This window comes from Vigna angularis, chromosome 10 (genome assembly GCF_016808095.1).
Source record: "Vigna angularis cultivar LongXiaoDou No.4 chromosome 10, ASM1680809v1, whole genome shotgun sequence".
NCBI lineage: Eukaryota > Viridiplantae > Streptophyta > Magnoliopsida > Fabales > Fabaceae > Vigna > Vigna angularis.
The window spans coordinates 1,871,238-1,889,431 of record NC_068979.1 but is presented as its reverse complement, the minus strand read 5'-3'; the positions used below and the strand labels follow the sequence as shown (position 1 = coordinate 1,889,431).

General features: G+C 34.1%; 2 protein-coding genes across 6 annotated transcripts; one reads left to right on the top strand and one right to left on the bottom strand.

The window, feature by feature from the left end:
• Positions 1-1,208: 1,208 nt before the first annotated feature.
• LOC108320343 (uncharacterized) lies at positions 1,209-4,999 on the top strand. Of its 2 annotated transcripts, XM_017551729.2 has the most exons (3): positions 1,209-1,441; positions 1,725-3,699; positions 4,007-4,999. In XM_017551729.2, exons 2-3 carry the CDS (start codon positions 1,740-1,742, stop codon positions 4,561-4,563), a joined length of 2,517 nt encoding a protein of 838 aa, XP_017407218.1. In that variant the 5' UTR covers positions 1,209-1,441; positions 1,725-1,739; the 3' UTR covers positions 4,564-4,999. The 2 variants fall into 2 exon arrangements, with proteins under 2 accessions (XP_017407218.1, XP_052725357.1); XM_052869397.1 differs by lacking the exon at positions 1,209-1,441 and having other exon boundaries at positions 1,717-3,699.
• Positions 5,000-5,755: 756 nt separating this feature from the next.
• LOC108320360 (protein SPA1-RELATED 2) lies at positions 5,756-16,521 on the bottom strand. 4 transcript variants are annotated; one of them, XM_017551750.2, is made up of 8 exons: positions 16,364-16,521; positions 14,182-15,962; positions 13,612-13,769; positions 11,598-12,435; positions 10,134-10,280; positions 7,478-7,795; positions 7,109-7,168; positions 5,756-6,755 (listed from the first exon to the last, which is right to left on the bottom strand). In XM_017551750.2, the coding sequence occupies exons 2-8, from the start codon at positions 15,916-15,918 to the stop codon at positions 6,564-6,566; spliced, it is 3,450 nt and encodes a 1,149-aa protein (XP_017407239.2). In that variant the 5' UTR covers positions 15,919-15,962; positions 16,364-16,521; the 3' UTR covers positions 5,756-6,563. The 4 variants fall into 4 exon arrangements, with proteins under 4 accessions (XP_017407239.2, XP_052725354.1, XP_052725355.1 ...); XM_052869394.1 differs by having other exon boundaries at positions 14,182-16,012; positions 16,364-16,517; XM_052869395.1 differs by having other exon boundaries at positions 13,612-13,729; positions 14,892-16,012; positions 16,364-16,517.
• Between the last annotated feature and the right edge of the window lie 1,673 nt (positions 16,522-18,194).

Here is an 18,194-nt window from a genome sequence, read left to right as displayed (position 1 = left end):
TAAAAGAGATAAACATATAATAAATAAAATAATAAAATAAACTATACATATATAAGACATTTGATATTGTTGAAAATTGTAGAATCGATTATGTTGATTTTCCTATAAAGAAAAAAACCTAAATCGATTTTGTTATATTTTCAAAATACTAAAATCGATTTTGGATAAATGAAAAAAATTTAAAAACAATTGTAGGTGGTTATGATGATTTAGAATTGATATTATGGATGATTTTAAAAAATTAGAATCCATTTTGAACAATATAAAAGGAAGTTCTTCTTTTCAAAATCGATTTCCCTCCCATGACACCTTGCTAACTCTTCAAATTTGTTTTTATGTCGTGCAAACTCTTCAATTGTTTTACGTGTGATATGATAGGAGGAAAATCAAATTCTTCTTTTACATAATTAATTTCCCTCCACACATATTTTTATTATTAATAATATAATAATATTATTAATAATAATATAATAATATAATAATAAAATAATAATATAATAATAATAATAATATAACAATTATTATTATTACTTTTAAATTACAACTTCAATATATATAATTAGTTTTTATTTTTATTATATATATATTAATGATTATAATTATAATATTTTTGTAATTTTAAATAACAATCTCGATTTTATTTTAACAAAAAATTTACTATTTATATTTAACTTTAAATTACATGTATCTTTAAAAATAAAATAATAATTATCTAATTTTATCTATTAAAATATTTCTTTTAATTTATCATACCTATTATATTAAAAACAAACTTTCATAAATTTTCTTTTTAAATTCTTTCGTCCATTTCTTCCAATCTTTTAATCTGAATAACATCAATATTCTTTATATCCCTTCCTTAATATCCCTTTAAATCTCTTAAATCCTCTTCCCAATTCAAATAGTACACACAAAAGTATGTTTGTTTAAACCGGTTTTGAGAATATTATTACGAATAGTTTAATCCAATTTATTTTGTTTTAAAACTCACTGTTGAGATGAAATTTTATAACAGTGTATATAATCGATAAAATTAAAAAAAAAAAACAATTTTGAAAGTTATAATTAAGTTATGCATAAACTAAATTTTAAGTTTTTAATATTAATTTTAAGAAAATAATTTAAAAAATTAGTTAATGACTTTGGATGTCTCCCGCCAACATCGGACATTTGCATTCTTAACGAAAATCCTAGGTATTCAACGATAACACCATAGAAACACTCTTACTAGAATCCCTCCCTAGTAACATACCCTCCTGTTTCCAACCGGCCTTTTACTTTCCGTTTCTTCTCCTCATGTTTTCTGTTTCCTCTTACATTATTACTTAACTAATCAAAACTACCACCATCATCATGCCACCCTGCAAACAAATTCCTAACCGCTTGCCCCCGCAAACAAAACCCTCTCCGTCCTTCTTCTTCGTTTTGCGCTTTGTCAAGAGTAAGCTTTTGTCATCCTTTTTGTGTTAGTATTATGCGATTTCGTTATCTCTTTTTTTTTTCTTCCTCTTGTTTCTTTTGTTCAAACACGCGGTCATAATCGTGGTTGCAAACTTTTATACGCCCGCCATCAAACAAACCTTTTGTCTTAATCATATTTGGTTCTCTGTATGATGTTGTTGTAATTTGAATCAGAATACACGCAATCACACGGTGCATGATTCATTCTTCGCATGTTTGTTTATGTTCTTCCCAATTTTAATTGTTGGATTGTTGTTTTATAGATTTCGAGTGCCGGAATGGAACAGTTCCGGCATATCGGAGAGGTAGTTGGGAGTCTGAAAGCGCTTATGGTTCTGCGCGATGAAATCCAAATCAACCAACGGCAATGCTGTTTGATCCTGGACATATTCAGTTTGGCGATGGACACGATCGCAGAGGAGATGCGGCAGAACCTGAAGCTGGAAGAGAGGAACAGCAAATGGAAGGCTCTGGAATCTCCTCTGACAGAGTTGTGCAGGGTTTTCAAGGAGGGAGAGCATTACATAAAGCAGTGTTTGGATTCCAAACATTGGTTGGGGAAAGCCATTACCCTCTCTCACCACCGAGACTGCGTGGAATTCCACATCCACAACCTTCTCTGCTATTTCCCGGCGGTGATCGAGGCGATCGAGATTGCAGGGGAGATTACGGGTTTAGATCCGGAGGAGAAGGCAAAGAAGAAGGTGATACTGGGTCGGAAGTATGACGTGGAATGGAAGGACCCGGAGCTGTTCCAATGGAGGTTCGGGAAGCAGTACCTGGTCCCGCGCGGGATTTGCAAGAAGTTGGAGAACGCCTGGAGAGAGGACAGGTGGAGGCTCATCGAGGCCATCAAGGACAAGACTGCGAAGGAAGGTGGTTCAGCTGTGTTTAGGGAGAGCGAGCATGGCCTCGCTGATATGCTCCTCAAAAAGCTTCTCAATGGGTCGGAGATCGGCCCAATTGCGGTGCTTGTTGGGTCCAAAGGTTTCCAGGAGAGACGGAGGTTGGGCCACCGGAAGGACTTCAAGGAAATCCAATGGTTGGGGCAAAGTTTCGCGATGAGGAACTTTCAAGGGGAGAGAGAAGCACACCAGACTGAGGTCTCCTCTATTCTCTCGCTTTCACACCCCAACATATTGCAATACCTTTGCGGGTTTTACGACGAGGAGAAGAAAGAGTTCTCTTTTGTGATGGAGTTAATGCAAAAGGATCTGTGGACTTACATGAAAGAGATTTGTGGTCCTAGGAGGCAGATTCTATTCTCTATCCCTGTTGTGGTGGATCTCATGCTTCAGATGGCCAGAGGAATGGAGTACCTGCATTCCCAAAACATTTTCCATGGACAACTTAACCCTTGTAATATTTACCTCAAAAAAATGAACTCCCAAGAGGATTATTTTCAGGCAAAGGTTGCAGGCTTTGCCTTGTCTTCTGTCAACAATGCTAGTCCTGACGATACTGCCATCCAAGACTTTAACCCTTTAACCTGGTATGCTCCTGAAGTTCTGTCCCGTTTGGAACAAAATAATGGTGGTGCTTCTTCTAAGGAAGCCGATGCCTACAGCTTTGGGATGATATGCTTCCAGTTGTTGACAGGAAAAGTGCCTTATGAAGATAACCACCTTCAAGGAGACAGAATTAGACAAAACATAAAGGTCGGTGAGAGACCTTTGTTTCCTCACCGTTCCCCGAAATACCTTGTGAATTTGATCAGGAAGTGCTGGCAAGCTGACCCTGGTCAGCGTCCCAGCTTCTCCTCCATCTGTAGGATTTTGCGGTACACCAAAAAATTCCTTGCCATGAACTCAGAGGCCCAACTCATCAACCCTGAGCTCAACTTTCTTGAGGTTCCGCCTGTGGATTGCTTTGAGATAGAGACAACGTTCCTAAAGAGCTCTTCAACCGAGAGGTCATCTTGTGTGTCCGCTGTGTCCCAGATACCCTATGAAATGTTTGCTTATAAGGTTGTGGAGAAAGAGAAAATGAATCCTAACAACAGTACTACCAAAGATGAATGCTGCGAGCACCACCAAAAGGATGTGTGTAGGAGTGAAAGTGATGACCCAAGTACAGAGTGCGATGATGATAACGCCTCCATAGTGAAAGATCCGCTCCCTCAAACAACCCATCCTACATCAGTTTGCAGTGACGCACAGTTTGTTTCCTCAGAATTCCCTTACAAGAAAACGGTTAGAATAAAGAACCAAACACACGTGAAGGCAAAGAATGAACAAGGTCAGTTCACTTGTTTAAATTTGCATTCTATGTATCCAAGGGTTTTATTCTAAGTGTCGATCATGGTTTCTTTCTAGTGCTCTCGGCATAACTGGTAGTATTGGGAATGAACTTTCATCTTCTTTACGTGTTAAAAAATCCTCTATGCACGCCTTATGCTAATATATACCAAGAGAAAGAAAAGAGATAAATGTGAATACAATTTTAGATTGCAGATATCATGTTAATATCATGTTTGGTAGCATAATATATATTTTGCTGTGTTTGATTGCAAGAAACTAAATGCATATTAAATGGGTTTAAACAGAAAAACAAATATTGCGGAAGACAAAATCATTTCGACCTTCTTTATCGAATCGAGTTTCAAGGACGAGAAAGGTGAATACACCATCATTGCCACCAAGCAATTTGAGTCCAAGTAAAAGACTATCTTTCCTGGGGTCTCAATCGGATCGCAACTCCAAAGGGAATCGATCAGCGTCACCACCAGCATTACCATCAGCATCACCATCACTACCCATTCCTTCAAGGAAAAAACACGATGGCCATTTGTCGGAAACTAAGACCAGTGTAAGGTTGAAAAAAATGGATCAGTCGACATTACCTAGATATGGCAGCATGACAGATAGTTTAAGGATGAAGAAGTCACAAATGACGTTGAACCAATCTTTGAGCGCGGGAAGAATGAGACGTGCCAACACTGAGATCGATTTGAAGGGGCTCACGCGAACCAATCTACTGAGCACTCCAAGAACATCCACAAGGAGCAGAAAAGGTGGTAATGTCTCAGTTTCGGACAACGGTTCAAGGATGTCAACAGGTGGGTTTTCGCCGTGGGCATTGAGTCCCAAAGCCCCCATTTAAGGACAAATAAAGCAACCTGTCATATCTCTGAGTCCGAAAGCAGTTTTGTGAAGAAAAGAGGAAGCATGTCACCGTTCGCAACTTGTGGCCATGTCTCGGATTAAGGCCCTTTTGACTTTCACGATTTGAGGTGAAAGATTCTCATGTTTTGAGATTATTTGATTAGTCATCACCTTACCTTTCTTAGCTGGCACAGTTCTGGTCTTTTTACTGTTTCTGCGTCATGCAAATCTTCCCCACGTTTATATATGCTCCTCCTTAACACAGGCATATATGGAAACTCAAAATGTAGCTTTTTGGGGGAAGGTTAGAAGTATAGTTTCATGCATAGTTGTATTATTGGCAATCTTTTGGAGGTTTCTTGTGTTTTAGCATCTCAACTTTCAGTGGAGGGGAGATATATGTATGTATGAATTATTGGAGGTTGCCTCTCCAATTCGCCATCCCTTCTGTTTCGATCTTCTCAAATCAATTAGGATTTCAAAACATCTCCTTGAAATTATCGTAAGGCTAATGATGCTCAAATCAATCTAAATTATTTGATTAAACAATTTTATTTATAAAATTAAAACAACGCCTATTTTATTAAATCATTTTTCAACTCTGAATTAAATTTTATTTGCAAATTTAAGACAAACACACGTTTATATACTAATACTTTTTTACTCCATATTTAATCTACAAGAAGGGAAATTTATCATGAGCTGAATTATATGTTTAATGCAACTGTATATATAGATATTGAACTAAAAATTATCGGGTTTAGTTTTGATTTTGTGATAATTTTTTTTATAATATCATATTTTTTAATGTTTAAGCTTAATCTGATTACGATCTGATATGGACTTAACCAAAAGTAACCTATAATCTGATTACGATCTGATTTTACATAAACGTACACATTTTTTTAAATTTAAACTTAAGTGTAAAAATATTAATATAGATAAATTTTCCACTGTTCTTTACCAATTTGACAATAGAAAGCTTTTATTGCAAGTGTGTAACACACTGAACAAATGATAAAGGGAAATATACTTGGACTTTACCACGGGGATGTATATCATACACAGTCCTTGGAGATGAAGCGTAGCATGGAGAGAGAGAGAAAGAAAAAAAGAGAGAGAAAGAAACAGATAGATAAAGAAAGAGGGAGAAAGAAAGATAGAAAGAGAAAAAGAAAGAAGGCAAAAGAGAAAGAAAAAGGATCTGTATAAACCTGAAGTTAATTAGTGTTAAGAGATTGATTCATCACATGATAAACAATCACTTTTCCTATAAACCGTACAGTTGTTAATCCTTCATAAATAAAAAATAATCTGAAAAGGACAGCAATAGAATTTACATTGGCACAGATACCTTTGCATAGATACAGGATTACATTCTTGAGCTAAGAACCAACTTGGCACTAACGCTTTCAACTCTAAAATCTTAAGCCCAATTTAGATCATTCTATCAATAAGAGATAGAGATTTGAATCAAATTTCTACTAAAAGTTAAAATTAAATTACGCACATCAGTTTTAAAAATATTAAATGAGGAAACTTTAAAAGAACCGATGTACATAAATTGATTTTAACTCATACGAGAAATTTGATTTGTTTTCTTCTCCAATTAATGTTTGTTGAGAAGCTTCTCTAAATTGGACCCAAATTAGTATCGTTTCAATCTGCTTCTCGGATTCACCCCAGCGATATTTGAGTATAACAAGCCTTTTCTACATATGAGAATGTGAAATTCTGGTTTGGAGTCCGAGTTGCACGTGATGATGAATCCAACTACCACAAAAGATGAGGATTTAGATTGCAGAACTATTTCTCCATTCAATTATGGCCGAGTTGAAGTCCTTCTTCTACTTCAAATTATAAAGCCATAGCTCAAGATGTCAAAAGAATTTTTATACGCTCCCAACATGTTCATGGGATAGGGCCGAGTGCCTGAGTAACAAGGACACTCCAGGAACTCGCAAAACTGTAAGAAAGTCAGCCATGGGGACCTTTCCTTTAAACCATCTGTAACACTTTCACACATCCACTTGAATTGGCTGCAATAAGCATGTCGGAATTCCCTCTCCAGCACACACTTGAAACAAACTGTCCATTGTCATCCTCTGTGTCTTTACCAGAAATGGGATCAATGGACCCAAATTTGTGGGAAGTGATTGGCATGGGAAGCGATCTATAGTAGGAATAAACCTGCAAGAAAACACAATTGTGATGCCTGCACACACACATAACTTTCTGCTAGATATTAAAAAATTCAGTCCCATTCGGTTTTCTATATTAGCCCTTAAATAAATTATGAATACAATAAATTACACTGACATTGTAAAATTTCTTCAGGACGCAATTCTTTAGTTTTTGTTTTTCCATTATAGAAGCATCTCTTATAAGAAAACATGTTGTAATATTTTTCAAACATCTAAAAAAGTTCGTGTAATATTATACTGTTTTTCAAACAATTAAGGAAGATTAGTGTGGGGGTAAAACAAGGGAGGGTATCATGAGAAGTTGGATGAAATCTCAAGGAGAGTGAAGGAGTTATATACCTCATTTGTTTCTGAACCACATGCTATATATCCATCAGCCACTGACAGACCCACAAAATTCTGTCAAGAAGGGGGCAGAAGATTTCAGCTAACCAATCAGGTAAAAATAAACATGGGCCAGTTTAATGACAAAAACATATCTAATTCCTGACATGCAGGCATAGTAGTTGGATAGTCACCAGCACTGCACAAATCATTTTGGTCAAAACCAATCTGGATCTCATAATTGATTTTGATATTCAGATCATCAACCATAATCTAAGGCTCCATTTAATCCCCAAAAAGTGAAATTTTCAAAGGAATTTGAAAGAGTAACAAACATGCTTTAAAGGCACTTCATACCCAGTGCTATTAAATTTAAAACCAAACCTTTTCGTTGGTGTGGCCTGACAGGGTTAGGCTGCAAGCATTAGTGGATGCACCCACAGGAGAGGTTTTATTGAGATCCCAGATCTTCAATGTATTATCAGTAGAGGCAGAAACAAGTGTTTCAGAGTCCAAGAATTTGACATAGCTCACGGCCTTACGATGGCCAGCCAATATACACCAGGGACTTCTAAGATTGCGAAGATCATAGCAATATGTTGAGTAATCCGCAGATCCAAAGGCCAGCAAATGGGAGGAATGAGCAGAGAATTGAACACAGCAGACATTAGCAACATTCCTGATTGTGCCTAAACAGTTCCTCTGGAAAAAAGTTATATTGCATTAGCTCTTGATAAATTAATGGGAAAAAATTATTGTTCACTCTTTTACAGCATCCTGTACTTTTGAAAAGACAATGTGAAGCAAAATCTATCCATTACGGGCTACAGGTCTCCACTGCCACACTATTTATTTTGAAAAATAATGATAGAAGTGTTTAATATTATTTTAGTCCCAAAAAAATACCATCTCCTAATAAGGGCCACATATTACTATATATGATGCTTTGATACTTCAACTTGTTTCATGTATGGATACTTCAATACGTATCTAAGAAATATCCAAACGCATGAAGAACAAATATTTTTATGATGATAATGATTTACAATTTTTTATTTTATTTTGACAATGTCCAAGAAATGTAATTTTAATTAAGTCTGCACAATTGCAATTATATATTATCATGTTTTAATAATTTTATACATTTTTAACCACGCATATGTCAAGACGAACATCCTCTATTATTCAAATAAGCATATCATATCGTATACGCCTTGTACTGTATCATATTCGTGCATTACCATAAATGAGGAACCAAAAAGAAATTAACATATCTAGTGTCTAAAATCTAACATGGCCTTATATGTAGCGACCAAAATTAAAATTGTATTTAAAACAAGATAAAACAATTTAACAGAAACCTTTCTCCATACAATTGGTTAGGCCAAAAAAATATTCTTAGATTCATCTTCTTGATACGAATACAGAAGGCTCATTTGGTGATCAAGGATTTTATTTCAGGTTGAGGAAATCTTGAACCCAAACCAAGGGTATCAAATCAATATTCAGATAAAAAAATGGTCAAGCTAAGTTTTATAATAATCAAATAATAGGCTTTGAAGACAACTGGAAATAATTTCAAATATATCATATAGCCAATGCATGGAGTTCAATGTAACAATTTAAAATTAAATAAACCATAAAACAAAATTAGTTATATCTAAGCTTGTGAAAGTCTCTATTTTGAAAGAATGAAAACAAAGAAATGAAACAGCAAATAGAGTCCGGGCATTGAATGAATAGGTCACAAATATCATAGAGGAATGGTAACATAGAATGACTGATAGGATATAATGTGATAGGATATAATAGGTGCAGGACAGAAGGAAACAGATAGTTGTTAGTTTGGTTAGTTGGTTGGGGAGCCTTTATAAGAAGGAGGGAGGTCTTGTGTTAGGGGGAGCTTTTGGTTAATTCATTTGTATAGATAGGACCTCTGTATCCTGTGGAGGGAGAGTGCTCCCTTGTGAGGGTGGGATGTGTACATTGTATTCTTGATTACAGAAGTAATATACATACGTTTTCTTTCATCTGTGTGTGAGTGAGTGTTGTGGGGAGTGATAGATTGATTTCTTGACTAAAGAAATCTATCAAATTAATGATAAGATATAATATGATAGGATATAATGGATGCAGGACAGGAGGAAACAGATTAGGAATTAGTTGTTGGTTGGTTAGTTGGTTGGGGCCTTTATAAGGAGGGAGGTCTTGTGTGAGGGGGAGCTTTTGATATTCTTTCTATAGATAGGAGGTTGTTCCTGTGGATGGAAAGTGTTTCCTTGAGAGTTTGGTGTTGTACATCTGTATTCTTTAATTACAAGAATAATATACAGTTTTGTTGTTCAGTTTGTTGTGCGTGTGAGTGCTTAGTGCGAGTGAGATAGATTCCTATACTAAAGAAATCGATCAATAACTTCGTAAGTACTCTTTCAAATCCTTTTCATTTAACCATTTAAGTTTATATGACTTTACAACTTTTTTCACGAGAATTGGTAAATGAAAAGTATAAAAGAAGAAATAATGAATTGCTAAATTGTACAATTCTTACTAAACATTGATGAAACGAAATTGCACCAACTCATTCATAGAACATGGGATTCAAAGTCATTTGAGATTTATCTTATGATATGAATAGACAGCTAGCCGAATTGCAATGAATCATACAATTCTAATAACATTGATTCAAACTTTGTGAAAAGGTTCGGCTCAGGTCAGATTTGAAAATTTTCGAAATCTATTACCCAACCAATTGCTATGAGTTTATCTATTTTCAAACCAAATCAACTAATGAACCCAACCCTAGCTGAAAATTTTAACACAGGTCAACCAATCCATGATCAACCCAAATGAACAGTGACTATCAAAAGTTACAATATTCATGTTACGTTTTAGGTCATAAATACAAGTAAAGCTCAAAAAGAAACAACGTTCTAGTTTGTTTCTTCGTTACCATTTGAAGTCAAGCAAAATCTGCGCATCCACATGCTTACATGCATATGCGCTGTATATGTGTGTGTTTGCAAATAAAAAGGGGGTTTACCTCACTGATGCTCCACAGCTTGACAGTGCAATCATCACTTCCACTGGCAAATTTCGTGGGGCATACTACAGAGAAGTCAACAGACCACGCCCTTTTCTCATGTTCAGTGAATTGAGAAAATTCTTGACCTGTACTTGCATCCCATAACTGAAAATGCATCAAATAGCAAAATGCCATGACTAACGCAGGAAGTCAAAGTATGACAGCTGTCAAAAAAATGGTAACATTCTCTCAACCCCCACCCCAACCTTAAAATAACTCATTTCCATATGATAATGGGTCCAGCTGTTTACAATCAAGTGAATGGATGCCATACTATATTTAAGTAAATAATGCCTCTATTGTAATGCTAAACAATATGCTATGTACAACCACGTACTTCGACAAAGTGCGTACATTCCTCTTAATGAGTATGATTCAGGAAGTATTGCAACAGTAGCACAAAGTCACGGCAAAAAATAACATTATTTGAGAACATCATAGAAGAAAAGATCCAAAATAGCCATGAAGAAAACTATTTATTCTTTCATCTTTTTTTGAAATCCACAAATGTAAAATCTTAGTACCTACGGTTTTGCTAGTGCATTACTGGAAACTTTATGAGGATAAAGGTATCAGTATGTCCATAACCACACATGTTTTTACCTTCAAATTATAACTTTCTATGAACTCATATTATTTAATAATAAAACAAAAGTATCCCAAGTATTCTAAATTCCTCTATCCATGACTATGTATTATAAATATTCATCTCTAGATTCTAATTCCACAAGGTAAACTTTTAGGAGTTATGAAACCAGATCACTTGGATAAAGACATCCCTAGAAACTTCAGATTTAAAATATACTGCATATGCAACTTAAAAAGACAGGGAAGCAGCTAAAATAAAATCAAGGCATTAACATGTAACTAATTAAATAGATAGAGATATGATAAGAAATGGTTCATACGTCTTTACCTAACAGCTTATGCTCTAAGGAAAATTAGTTAATGACATTGCATTAGAGTCTATATGACAAAGTGGTCTAGAGTTTGATCCTTGTCTCCCTATTTTTTCTAATGAAATGTAAATTTCAGCAGAATGTAGGTGTGCTTGTACATTATCTATGATTTAAGCCCAAAGGACTCTGGATAAGTGGGTTCGTTAGAGATATAAATGTTATATAAAATCATTCATTATTGTTCTGTTACTAGTGTAAACTTTAGGTTTGAGTCATGTCATGACAAAACTAACTAAAAACATAGACGTTAGAATCCAAACACAATCTTGAGAAAATAACTATCTATTTAGGGTAAGAGTTTTAGCCTGAATAATCTAGGGAAAAAGTGAGTAAACCTTCTAAGGCAGAGCATTTCAGTTTGATCCAGAAAAGCATCAATTACATAGGAGTAATGGATGAATACAGCAAAGAACATTTTCCAATAATCAAATAATAGTTCAACAGAGTCTTCTCTAAAACATACCTTCACTATGCCGTCATAATCTGTAGACGCAAGATAGTTTTTAATATAGTTATTCCAGCAAACACAGCTGATTTTTGATCTGTTTGACATCTCAACCACAGGATAATGAATATCAACAGAGTCATTGCAAAGTGCACTAAACTCAAAAATTTTTATTTTCTTAGATATCCCAGCCGTGGCAAAGTAATCTGCATCCCGATCAAAGCTTAAAGAGCAAATGACATTTGCAGGATTGTTAAAATCAGCATTTCTTAGTACACCGCGCACTTCAAACCTGGAATATCGTGCATACTTGCACAAACCATCAAAGAATGTCCCTAAAGTATCTTTCCTTTTAGGTTGTTCCTCACTTTTTTGGGCCACGCTCCAGTTCTCACGATTTCTTAGTACATCTTTATCAGGGTGAGTTGAGGCATCTGTTTCAGAAAGCTGAAGTTTGGATCTCATGGAAAAATAAGCACTTTCAAGATGGCATATATTTCTCATCAATCTCACTTCATTTGAATTAGAGTTTGGGGATATTGAGGGCAGCATTTCTAAACTTGAAGATTCCATCCTAAGAGGCATAATCTCTTTCTGACAAGAGTAATCATTCTGCAAGCCAGAGGAAACCAAGGAATTTCTTGAGTCGTGCCTCCTCTCCACCTCTCCTATATCTGATTCCAAGCACTTGATTTCCTCTGCCAGTTTGAAAGCATTGTTCTGCTTCTGCTCTTTTAGCAAAACAAGGAAATGCAATAACAATTCCGATTCTGCATCCTCTTGATCAATACTTGATGACAGTTCCTCACTAAAGAACTCTTGCAATCCATTAATCAATTCAGACTGAAGAATTTCCCTGTTATGCAACAGAAGTTAATAAGTTAAGACTTTAGAAAATCATATCAATAGAGTATAACTCGGGTTTGAAGTCCATAATTTAAGAACTAACAGCATAGTTAACTAAAACACTAATAAATATATATTCAAGGACAGAAAGAGAAGAATATCAAATTTTAAAATTCTCTGAATAATTTTGATGAAAAGAAAACTAGTAACTCATGAAGGCAACATTCACTGAATATTGCAGAGGACACAAATTAATAGTGGAACACTGAAATGTATCTAAAACCCAGAAAAAGAAAATGACTCTAAAAAAAATTATTCCATAGCTCGCAGAGCTTAGGACACAAACCCGATGCCAAAACTTCCTTCCGTATTCTGATTCCCTTACCCAAGTTCCCTCCCAAATAAATCAGAAGTTCCTCTCTCCCTCTTTCACTTCACGTATATGCCTTCTAAAAAAACATGTTCCTCTTCCTCCGGTAACTTTTCCACTAAAATGATCAAAAGATTAGACCAGTTATTCCCCTTGACCTTGGTACATTCAATGCAACCTCCTATGTTTCAAATTTTCAAAGCAGATGCAATTTAGAAGCAAACATGTTTATTAAGTTTGCAATTGAAGGGATAGAGATGAAATCCCAGAGAACAAATATTTCAAGTCTGTCCATAATAACTTCAGAGACACTTTTTTATAAATAATATGGAAAAAGATGTGGCTGCCATTATCTAGTTATATGGGAATTATATTTTTACTATTGACTTATAAAGTAAGTTCCTTCACGGCTATCATCTAGTTAGTTAGCTCAAACATTTAGTTAATGAGGCCTATGGCACCAACATGATGTTGGAGAACATAGTACAACATCCAAATTAACCTGTCGGTAGGGGGAAGGAGATTTGAACAAAGGTCTTATGATCAGTGATAACACAAATAATCACATGAGATATAATGCATGAGCCTAATAATGGAAAATGTTATGAATATGCTTATACCTCCTGGAACAACAATATAAACGAAATGCCATAGTTTCATTACACAATATACATTCTACCATATCTACAGCATTCATCCGAAAAAGCAATGCAAAAAAAGTGAGATACGTACATCAGATGTTTGTGAAATCCTTTTTTCATATGATATTTTCATTAAATTTGACATTAACAATGATAGACAATATTTCAATACTACCTTGTTGTTGGACGTGATGACGGTTCTGGATGCAGCAGCCAAAGACAAAAGCCAGCTTCCTTAGGGTTTTCTGATAGGAAAATTGGAGGAAGAATCCTATGTCGAAGATCAGACATTGCTGCAATATGCGTTCTTTCAGACTCAAAATGACCAAGTAACTGAAAAATTGACCCAAGTAAAATCAGCTGCTGAACTTACTATGCATCAAATTGCTTCCAATTATACCAATAACTTAATTTTAGTGACCGGAAAGAATTTCACAAAAACTTCCGCACTAGTTTTTATTCAGCCTGAAATGAGACAACCACTTTGCTAAGAAATAATGACCTTTAATATCTGGGTTTGGACCTTGCTAAGAAGATATTAATTAAGTGGAAAAAAAAGGAGAGAGAGAAAAACCAATAAGTTTCCAAATCAATACTAATGCTAGAAACCATGTTGAGCTAATGTATACAGACAAAAGCTTATTTCAGTGTGTACTTCACAAGTTCATACATAGAAACATGTTTCAATTTGGGGAATAAACATTATAAAAGAATGCATGAAAATTGCATCGTGAACATGACACACCTCAAAAAGGAGGACACCAAGACAGTATATATTTGATGATGTTGTGTAACCTCCCTCGGGACTTGTGTACCATTTATTTTCAAATTTTTCACAAGAAGTCAATGGAATTTGACCAGCATTAGATATATGAGGAATGCTAGACATTCTTCCAATGTTATATTTAGAAAATTGAGTATCTTCCTCATATTCATTGTAAATATCTAGTGATCCACTATGAAGTTTCCTATCACTTGCAGTTTCAAGACCCAAGTCACCACCAGTCACCCTCAAATTCTCATTAAGCCTTTGCTTCTTTGACCCCATTTCATGAGAGGGAGATGTTAGTTGCTCTGACTGCCTTTTTCTAATAACAGAACTATCTACGTGGACAACTTCAGAATTTACAACACCATCCACCATTCTTTTTTGAACAGGTAAACCAAGGTACATGACTTGGTTCGATGGCGACAATTTAATATTAGATGGACATAGCTTATGCAATGCAACTCCCTGAGAGTGAGAGTTGTCCACCAAATCCACAATCTTCCTAAATATATTCAAATTTTCCACTTTGCTAGTTTTATGGTGCCCATGTTTCAGCCATTCTCTCAAAGTCACACCATTACATTCAGACTTGCCAGATCTAGCCATAGCACCAAAATAAGAAGAAAACTTCGGGGTTTTGGAACCAGAGCCCACTGATTGATTAGAGTTCAAGTGAGTAACAATACCAGTCTTCATCTGTTTCTGATCAGTACCAGTGTTATTCTTCATCTGATTCTGATCTGTGCCAATGCTAGTCTTCGTCTGGTTCTGATCTGTGCCAACGCCAATCTTTATCTGATTCTGATCTGTGCTAATGCTGGTCCTAATTTGATTCTGATCAGTGGCAATGCTGCTCCTCATCTGATTCTTCTCTGTGCCAATGCTTCTCCTCATCTGATTCTGCTCTGTGCCAATGCCGGTTCTCCTCTGATTCTGCTCTGTGCCAATGCTGGTCCTCATCTGATTCTGTTCAGTGCCAATGTTAGTCTTCATCCGGTTTTGCTCTCTAGACTGCGCACAGAAGGCATCATACGACGGACCTTTATAGACAATACCCTTACCCTTCAGTGTATTTTTTATGAAAAACTCCGCAAATCCCGATTGGGATATAATTTTTGTCCGTATTCCTTGACGAACATCACCTGCACCCTCTTTATTTTCAGCAGCTGCCAAGTGCTCCATGACATTGCTCTGGCCATCACTGAGAGATTTTCTAGCCAGTATCTCCGGGAAAGATGAGGACCCGATATCCTCCCGACCACTGGATGTGGCCTGGACACTGTTTCTAGTTCCGATATCACTTAGTGAATTTCCAATTCCGGAATTACTTGCTACCTGATAAAAATTCTGCCTATGGTTCTGCCAAGTATACGTTTGCCCTCGGTTGTTTGATGTACCAATATCCAAGCTTGAGCCATTGTAACTTTTTACTGTTAATTCTTCAACCATAGCATCACCGTCATCCATAAAAAGGCTTACACCAGGATGCTGTGATGTATCTGCGTGGTCAATACCTTCAACTATACTTTTACCATGTAGAACGCCATCATATTCCCGAGGTGGTAACTGCGAGTAGTCATGCTTAACAGGAATACGGGCTTCTTGAGATTGTAAGATTTTTCGGCATTCCGTGTGTGGTGAATCTTTGTTCTGGCGCTGTGAATCCTCAGCAACCACCAATTGGGTTGCCTCATCGACCAATTCTTCATCCATGATGTAGTTTTAAGTTCAACAATCACATATCCACTGTAGAAAATCTATCCATCAAAACATAAACAAAAACTGCTCATAAGCAACATCGACCAATCTGCCAAATAAATTTAAAAAACGCGTTATTAAAACATGTATTAATTACCAATAAGAGTTACAATTGGAATAGAATAAGAAAAAAATACACATGCTATCAAATTTGCAGATTCGGAAAGTGAAATTCCAAAAAAAAAAAGAGAACAATGGACATGATTATAACTTCGTAGGTGAATCTCATTTCAATTACAGAAAATAAAAGAAAAGATAATAAATAAATTAAACATACCAAAAACGATGAAGATGAAAAAGATAAGCATGTAAATAATGGAATTAAATTGAGGAGCAGAAAAAAACGCGAGAAAGGAAAAGTTAGGTAGAAGCTAAGGGAGTGGCAGAGAAGAGGACTTACAGAAAAGCGATTCTGTGGTTGGAGGTAAAGTCGGTGGTACCAAACTATAGAGGGAAAGAAGAAGGAAGGAAATAAAGGTAGAAGTTCTCTTCTGACAAAAAGACCCAGTAGTCTTGGCTAATAGCAATAGAATCATGAAGAATGAATGAACAAGTGAATTCAAGATAACGGTGCACGGCTTCATTATTGAACCCGAACCAAGTCACCCGACCCGACTAACTGTTCATCTTTCGAGTCTCCCATTGTTATTAAATAAAATAAAGATTACTATTTCTGTTTTATTTTTCTTTGGTTTCGCTTTATTTTTTTGTTTTAATTTTGTTTCAATTTTTGAAAAAAAAAATTGTCTCCATTTGACGACGTTAATGGTACGAAATATGTGACTTTTTAATTTTAATTTAATTTTATTTTATTTTTTAATTATTATTTCTTTAATAAATTTTGTTATCATATGTATATTTTTTAGTGTGACACGTGAATGTCCATAATTATTTTGATTTCAATATAGTTTTTATGTATGTATCTATTATTTAATTTAATCTCAATTTTTTAAAAAATAAAATAATATTATTTCTCAAAAATTTATTCTTTATATAAGTATTATTATGATATTTTTTATTAAAAATAAATTTTTATATATTATATTATTGTATATTATTAATTTATGTTTTTTAATAAATTTTAATATAACTATTAGTATAATATTTATATGAATAATAAATTTAATTCTTATTAAAAAATGTTAAATTTATTATTTGTATAATTGTTATTAATTAATTAATTTTTATAAAAAAATATAAAATAATGATATATTAATTTTAAATATTTATTAAACAACATATACTTATTAGTTTTAATTGTATAAAAAATAGATTAATAATATAAGATGTTGGAAAAATAATTTTTAATAAAAACATTAATATTAAATACTACCACGATATTATTCTATTTTAAAAAATATAACTAAATTAAATAAAAGTATATATACAAATTAAATTAAAATCAAAACGATGATATTAATTTGATATTCACATCGAAACGTTGAATTGTCTTACCATGTAGTACTAATAATGTTATGTCTCACCAAAAATTTGACAGGTGATAAAAAATAAAAATCAATATAATATGTCATTCTTAGTATTTTTTAAATTGATTTTTTTTTATTTTAAAAAAATTAAAACTAAATTAAATAAAAATATGTATATATAAATGAAATTGAAATAAAAATAATGATATTAATTTGATATTCACATTGACTCATTGTATTGTCTTATGTATTTTAAAACATAAAGTTTTTCTATGAATTTTATAGACAAAAAACAACGCTCATAATTGTTTTTCTGTTCACTTTTTTTACTCTCCTTTTTCTCATTGGTTCTGTTTATTTCCATGTCGTATCTTTTTTTAAAACAAAATTGCAATTTATTAAAATAAATATATTTACACGATTACACTTTTTAATGTACGATTTCTTTACTTTAGTAATCAAAAGTGAAAAATATATATTATCATATTTTCTGATCAGCTTTGACTCCTTGTAACTGCTTGCAATAAATTGAGAATCCTAAGGTTAGATTTATTCTAAATCATTGTAAGAGAATGACACTAATCAATTAAAAGCACTTTATGATGTATGACAACTTATAACTAAATAAGAATAAAAAACAATAACAGCATTGTAATAAATTTATCTATATATTATATAAATTTGTTTTGTATAATGACGGTGTAAAATAAATTTGTACTATTATTTGATAATAACTCTCACTTTATTAGATAAATTTAACATACAAAGAAATGTTGATTTTCTATATTACGTGATGAAATCATT